At 38.4% G+C, this 7967-nt stretch overlaps 1 protein-coding gene across 7 annotated transcripts in view; it reads left to right on the top strand.

Moving 5' to 3' along the window:
* INVS (inversin) overlaps positions 1 to 7967 on the top strand; it is a 113594-nt gene that overhangs the window by 54905 nt on the left and 50722 nt on the right. For 6 of the 7 annotated variants that reach the window (XM_014462383.2, XM_014462384.2, XM_006096461.3 and 3 more), the window contains exons 4-6: positions 1125 to 1298; positions 5814 to 5981; positions 6769 to 6949. In XM_014462383.2, the coding sequence (XP_014317869.1) occupies positions 1125 to 1298; positions 5814 to 5981; positions 6769 to 6949 (523 nt within the window). Of the gene's footprint in view, positions 1 to 1122; positions 1299 to 5813; positions 5982 to 6768; positions 6950 to 7967 lie in introns of all 7 variants that reach the window. The other variant, XM_023760336.1, reaches the window with a different exon arrangement.

The raw sequence follows: 7967 nt of genomic DNA, 5'->3' as shown, positions 1-7967 counted from the left end.
AAACCACAGAAAAGAAAGCTGTGGATAAGGAGGTACTATTCTATAATGATTGACAAGGATCCCCTCCAGTGTGTTGCTCTACCCTTGTAGTGTTTCTTTTTCCAGATGAGTTGAATCTATCAAATTGGAGGGTTTAAATGATGTGGAGAGAATTGCCTCAGATGGATGGCCTGCAGTGACTTCTGGGTTGGTGTTTAGGTGACTTATGAGTCAGGGACCCGAAGTGTGAACAAGGTGTGCTTCTACTTTAGTTGTACCTGTAAATAGCTGTCTTCCAGAAAACTAGCACCTCCTCCTTATCAACCAGATGACTGTGAACAACACATTTAACCCGTTTGAATCTCACCTGTAAATTGGGGTTTAAAATCTCTGCTTATTTCACAAAGTTACCATATTTTGAATATAAGTAATATGTGCTATATTGGTCAAAATGTGCTAAAGATAATATACTTATTGCTGCTACTATATAGCAATTTGAAGAATACACCAAAAAACATAAAATGTACAAACTCCTTTGACCCAGTAAATTGGTTCCTGATCATTTATTCTTATGAAAAATTTTAAGAAAAAAACAAACCTGTTTTCTTCTATAAAGAAAACATTGGAAATAATATTAGAATGGTTAAATAAAATATGTTGCTTTTATAAAATGAAATATTGACCAGCAGCTATGTAAACTAGATGCATATGGAAAGGGGCTAGAAGGAAACATGAAAAAATTAAACAATTGAAAGAGTAGTAGAACTTTAAGTATTTTTCCTCTTATTATTCTGAATGTTGTTATTGCAGCAGAATAATTAAAATACTTGAAACATTTTAAAATTTTTAAAAATTTGCCCATCCGATGTGGCTCAGTGGTTGAGCATCAACCTATGAACCAGGAGGTTGCAATTCGATTCCTGGTCTGGGCACATGCCCGGGTTGCAGGTACCATCCCCATTTTGGGGCATGCAGGAGGCAGCCGATCAATGATTCTCTCTCATCATCATGTTTCTATCTCTCTCTCTCTCCCTCTCTCTTCCTTTCTGAAATCAATAAAAATACATTTTTTAAAAATAATAAAATTAAAAAAAATAATGGCCTCAAACTAAATTTCCTCTTACCATCTCTTGTTTTTTATTTAGGGAAATTATCGTTTCATGAAACTCTTACTCACACGTAGAGCGAATTGGATGCAGAAGGATCTAGAAGAGATGACTCCTCTGCACTTGACCACCCGACACAAAAGCCCCAAGTGTTTAGCGCTTCTGCTGAAGTTTATGGCGCCAGGAGAGGTGGATACACAGGATAAAAACAAGGTAATGGAGCGCCAAAATAAAAGACAAATAAGAACAGGAAGCATGTGCTTCCTTTTATAATATGAAACCTCAAGGAAGAAGGCAGGAATTACCCCTCATACACATGATAGAAGAACTCCAAGTCCCCACATGCCCTAATAAAGTATTACACTTAAAGTCTGTCATTTTATCCTCCTAGCAACCATGTGTAGTAGATAGTACCATCTTCTTTATACAGATGGAGAAACTGAAGCCCAAGAAGATTAAAATTCTGCCCAAGATCCAAGTGGTGGGACTAGAATTCAAACAGAAACCCCTTATTGAACAGCTGGTTGTGATAGTGACCATGGTGTTAGATTTGTGGTGGCCGATGCATAGTTATTTCCTTTTGGTTCTAGCATCCGCCCTGGCATTTGTTGCTATGATTCACTATCTTCCCTGATTTTGAAGTTTAACATATTGTACACATTGGTCATTGTAATAGACTGGTTATTGCTCTGATCGTTTTTTACGGGGAAAAAATGTAGTGGTTAGTTAGACAAGTTCAATAATCCTCTTTGTTTCAACCAGGCACTTAATTATAGAGTCTTGCTAACTGTAACACTCCCATGTAATTAAAACTCTTATGATTACATCCACAATGTTTATATTCAATAATTCGTTCACTCTCATAGTGTTCTTTGTGTAGTTTTCTGATTTTGTTTAGTAGTCAATCACATAATCCAAAGTTCTGTAATCAACTTTGTTTTACAGCATACTGTAGACCAGTGATGGCGAACCTATGACACGCGTGTCAACTCATTTTTTTGGTTGATTTTTCTTTGTTAAATGGCATTTAAATATATAAAATAAATATCAAAAATATAAATCTTTGTTTTACTATGGTTGCAAATATCAAAAAATTTCTATATGTGACACGGCACCAGAGTTAAGTTAGGGTTTTTCAAAATGCTGACATTCTGAGCTCAAAAGGTTCGCCATCACTGCTGTAGACTAATATTATTCCTAACTCACAGCATCTCCACAGTGCTAATATTTTACTGAAAAAAAGCACTTTGATAAATCCACAAAGAATACTAGTCACTTAAGAAGCTATGAATTTCTTTGGGCTTTATAATGTCTTCCCCAAATATTCTAGAAATTTCCTACTCTCTTCCAATATTAGTATATGATTCTGTATGGAACAGGGATGGGAGGTTATCCAGTGAGACAGGTGGAAATGGAACTCCACAGTCTAGGCAGGCACAGAGAAGAAAGTGAGACAAACGCCTAGAGCAGTGATTCTCAAAGTATCTGAGGGTAAGGATCAGTTTCTTTCATTTCCAGTCTGTCACAGAGCAATAATTTTATGACATATAATATAAATGCACAACACCAAAAGAACAACCAATTAAAAAGGGGCCTAAAACTTGAATAGACATTTCTCCAAAGAAGATACACAAACAGCCAACAAGCACATGAAAAGATGCTCAGCATCACTATTTATTAAGGAAAAGCAAATCAAAACCACAATAAGATAGCACTTCATACCCTTTAGGATGCAATTATTATGCACATACAAAAATAAGCATTGGTGAGGCTACAGAGAAATTTGAACCCTTGTGCAATGCTGGTAGGAATGTAAATTAGTACAGCCACTGTGGAAAACAATATGACAGTTCCTAAAAAATTAAACATAGAATTACCATATGACCTAGTAATACTCTTTCTGGGTGTACATCCAAAAGAATTGAAATCAGATATTTGTACACCCACATTCATAGAAACATTATTCAGAATAGCCAAAAAAATGGAAACAACTCAAATGTTCATTGACAGCAGATCGCTGGATAAACAAAAGGCAGTGTATACATACAGTGAGATATTATTCACACTTTTAAAGGAATTAAATTTTGACAGATGCTACAACATTGATGAACTTTGAAGACATTAGGCTAAGTGAAATGTCAGACACGAAAGGAGAAATATTGTCTGATTCCACTTATGAGGTACCTAGAATAGTCAAATTCATAGAGACAGAAAGTAGAACAGTGGTTGCCAAGGCCTGGGAGGAGGTGGCAATTGGTAGTCATTGTTAAGTGGGTTTGGAGTTTCAGTTTGGGAAGTTGAAAAATATTTCAGATGCATGGTCTGATGGTTGCATAACAATTTGAATGTGCTTAATGCCACTGAACTGTACACTTAAAAACTGTTAAAATAGTAAATTTTATGTTATGTATATACTAGAGGCCCGGTGCACAAAATTCGTGCATGGGGTGGGGTGTGTGTATCCCTCAGCCCAGCCTGCACCCTCTCCAATCTGGGACCTCTAGTTGGATGTCCGACTGCCCGTTTAGGCCCGATCCCAGTAAAATTGGGCCTAAATGGGCAGTCGGACATTCCTCTCACAATCCAAGACTGCTGGCTCCCAACCGCTTGCCTGCCTGCCTGCCTGATTGCCCCAACCGCTTCTGCCTGCCAGCCTGATGGATGCCTAACTGCTTGCCTGCTGGCCCGATTGCCCCCAACTGCCCTTTCCTGCAGGCCTGGTCATCCCAACTGCCTTCCCCTGCTGGCCCAGTCACCCCTAACTTCTCTCCCTTGCCAGCCTGGTCGCCCCCAACTCCCTTCCCCTACCAGTCTGGTCGCCCCTAACTGCTCTCCCCTGCTGGCCTGGCCACCCCCAACTTCCCTCCCCTGCAGGCCTGATCACCCCCAACTGCCCTCCCTTTAAGGCCTGGTCCCTCCCAACTGCCCTCCCCTGCTGGCCTGATCACCCCCAACTGCCCTCCCCTGATGGCCATTTTGTGGAGGCCATCTTTGACCACATGGGGGTGGCCATCTTGTATGTTGGAGTGATGGTCAATTTGCATATCACTCTTTTATTATATAGGAATTTTACCAGAGGAAAAAAAGAATTACTAGAAAAATAAAAAATATATATAAAAAATGCCACCCCAATTTTTTTACTCTTAGATTCAACAGACATAATATTACATTTCAATAAATACATTCAGAACAAACATTACATGGGAAAAGAAAAAAATTACAGAAATTGCACATGTTGTTTACTGAAAATATAGTTATAGGCAATTCATTGCTATTGTATTTGTGACTTTTTTTGTTTTGCAGTTATTACTAAATAAAAGGTAGTAAGTTAAATAGTGGCTCTTTATATATATATATTTTTTTTTTTTTTTAAATATACATTTTATTGATTTTTCACAGAGAGGATGGGAGAGGGATAGAGAGTTAGAAACATCAACGAGAGAGAAACATCGATCAGCTGCCTCCTGCACACCTCCTACTGGGATGTGCCTGCAACCAAGGTACATGCCCTTAGCCGGAATCGAACCTGGGACCTTTCAGTCCGCAGCCGACGCTCTATCCACTGAGCCAAACCGGTTAGGGCGGCTCTTTATATTAAATGCCTATAGGTACACTCTGAATGAATACCATCCTACATAATAAAAGCCTAATATGCTAAGTGTCTGACCGTTCGTTTGACCATTTGACCAGTCTCTATGACGCACACTGACCACCAGGGGGCAGACACTCAGACCAGTAGGTTAGCTTGCTGCTGGGGTCCGGCCGATGGGGACTGGGCGAGACAGGCCAGACACGACCTGGAGCCCTCCCACGGTCCCTCCCTGACTGGCCCTGATCAGCCCTGAGGGGTCCTGGATTGCAAGAGGGCGCAGTCCAAGCCAAGGGACCCCATCAGTGCACAAATCTGTGCATCAGGCCTCTAGTGTATATATAAAGTGTTTATTGTGACAAATGAGCTTGGTTCCTACTGTTAGATGACCTTATTCTAGATTGGCTTGATGACAGTGCTACTTTTGTCTCCTTAATAAATCTCTTGGCAGAGAAAGCAGTCTTACTATGGTATGTTGATGAGAATGAAGAAGAGATTTTAAAGTAATGTCAGCCCATTTAGGATGTTCATTTTTAACTTTTATCTGAAATAAAGCAAATCTTGCTGTATTTTCCAAATGTATCTTTTATCAGTAACTAAGTCTAACAATTTATCATGTAAAATTATAGCTAAATTTATTCTTTGATATAAGAAAATAATTCCAGATCTATGATTTCCTATGCATGGATTTTTAATAGATAATAAAATTCAAAACATTGTGTCAAATTATGAAGTAGCTTGATACAATATGAAGATCATCACTTACTTTGTTGACAGTTATTCATAAACTATTGGGCTGCTTTTCTCTTTCTCAGTATTATCATTCCTTAGTTTCTGATTACCTGAATGCCTGCCATGAAAAGGACAGCAGATGTGCAGGCAGACTGCCCGTGTTAAAGTCTCAGTTTGGTCACTTACTACCTTTATGTCCTTGAGCAGAATACTTATCCTCCTTGTGCTCAGTTTCCTTATCAATCATGTGCAAATTCAAGGGCACTTTCCCCCAGAATTTCATGACAACTACATGAGATAAAATACATAAAACTCTTACAACAGTGCCTGCTACACAGTAAAAGCCTGGGAACAATGGGTCATGTATTGTTACTGCTGTTACTATTTTAAGAATCTCAATTTTGCAGCAAACAGCTCTGCATTGGAGTGCCTACTACAACAACCCTGAGCACGTGAAGCTGCTTATCAAGCATGATTCCAACATTGGGATTCCCGATGTTGAAGGCAAGATCCCACTTCACTGGGCAGCCAACCACAAAGATCCAAGTGCTGTGCATACAGTGCGATGCATTCTGGTGAGTACCACGGTGCTGCTAGACCCGGATGGCCTTTCTAAAAACTATAAATTAAAACAACAGAGAAATTCCTTTTATACCTATAAGGGGAAAGTGTAGTAAACTTGATAATACTAAATGGTTAATTTGCCAGCATTTGGGGAAATAAAACTTTTACACATTGTCATGGATGTGTTCATTGGAACAACTATTTGAAGAACAGCTTAACAATTCCAGCTTAGTAATTCCCCCTCTAGGTTTCTAGTTTGGAGAAACGTATGTGCTACAAGCGGACATGTAAAGGAAGTGTGTTCATTGCAGCATTATTGTTAATAGTGGGAAAATGTAAATAACCTAAGTATCCTTCAGTAGGAGAATGGGTAACTACATTGTGGCTTAAAGATTAACTAGTATCAACATAGATACCCCAAAATATAGTGTTGAAAAAAAATTGCCAAAGGATATGCAGTGTATAATGCATAAGTGTAAATATTTAAAAAACACACATACAAAATTTATGTATTGTTTATGGTTGTATACATAGGGAGCAGAGAACAAAACATACAGCTTTAGCTCAATCCATACCAGATACACAAGCACAAAATATTATACCTATTCAATCTAGATAGTCAGTGAATGGTATTTATTATATCTTTTCTATACTTTTTATGGTTAAATATGAAAATAAAATTGTATCACTTTACTATGCTGAGAGAGAACATAAGGTTTAGAAAACTACTCAGTTAATATGTCAAATGTGTTTTATTGAGGATATATGTGTCTGAAATCTCTGGTTCCTTAAAAATAGGATGCTGCTCCAACGGAGTCTTTACTGAACTGGCAAGACTATGAGGGGCGAACACCTCTTCACTTTGCAGTCGCTGATGGGAACATGACAGTGGTTGATGTTTTGACCTCATATGAAAGCTGCAATATAACATCTTATGATAACTTGTTTCGAACTCCACTTCACTGGGCAGCTCTACTAGGTGAGTTGAATGTGAATCAGAAGATGAACAGTAGGAGGAACTGTGTGAGTATGGGAAACTTTTTCTATGCCTTCTCTTTTCCTAACTCCCATCTTCCATTTAATTATTTATATTTCTAATTATGTGGCACCATTTTACACCTAAATCCCTCTATTTATGCTTAAATTTTAATAATATGTGTTCTGTCATATATTAGTTTTCATTTCAACATCATGTCTTTTAATTTATATATATAAAAGCCTAAGTGACCGTTATGACCAGTCGACTGAATGACCGGTCGCTATGACGTGCACTGACCACCAGGGGGAAGACACTCAATGCACACTGGTGGTCAGTGTGCTCCCACAGCCAGCTTTCACGGCCGGCCAACCTCCCATGGTCCCTCTGCCTGGCCAGCTGGCCCGATCAGCCCCAATCAGGACTGGGCAAGACAGTCCCCAATCAGCCCAATCGCTGGCCAGGCCAAGGAACCCACCCATGCATGAATTTGTGCACCGGGCCTCTAGTTTTTATCATAAAAGTAATGCACATTTATTGACAAATACCAATGTAAAATAATCCTCTTTTCACATTCAATGCCTTTATTTGGGGGGAGGAGAGGTTTAAGTTTATGTTTGTGCTAATACAATCATATTTGATTTTTTTCTTTATATTTTCCTGATATGCCTTTTACTTAACCTTTTTGGGTATCACTTTCTTTAGATGAGAGAGTACATATATGTGTCTGATTTTGGGGTCAATCTGAGAGTCTTTCTCTTTTAGTGCAGGAGTTTTACATAGTTATTCTTATATATTATTTGCTATTTTTCCTGCTATTCTGCTCTTTGATTATTATTGGTGTTTTTGTTTTTAATTTGCTTTTGTTTTTCTGTTGTTTTTCTGCCTTTTGGTGTGTGGATTAGGTTTGTTGTTATTTGGTTTTGAATTGCCTAATGTTTCAGGAGCCTATTTAAGTTTTATTAGTGGTTACCTTTAAATTGATCAAAAGCTTTTTAAGTCTCAGTCAAAGTCAAGAGCA

The sequence above is a fragment of the Myotis lucifugus genome, unplaced genomic scaffold, assembly GCF_000147115.1.
Source record: "Myotis lucifugus unplaced genomic scaffold, Myoluc2.0 scaffold_180, whole genome shotgun sequence".
Classification (NCBI taxonomy): Eukaryota; Metazoa; Chordata; class Mammalia; order Chiroptera; family Vespertilionidae; genus Myotis; species Myotis lucifugus.
This window is presented reverse-complemented; position numbering and strand designations above follow the sequence as displayed.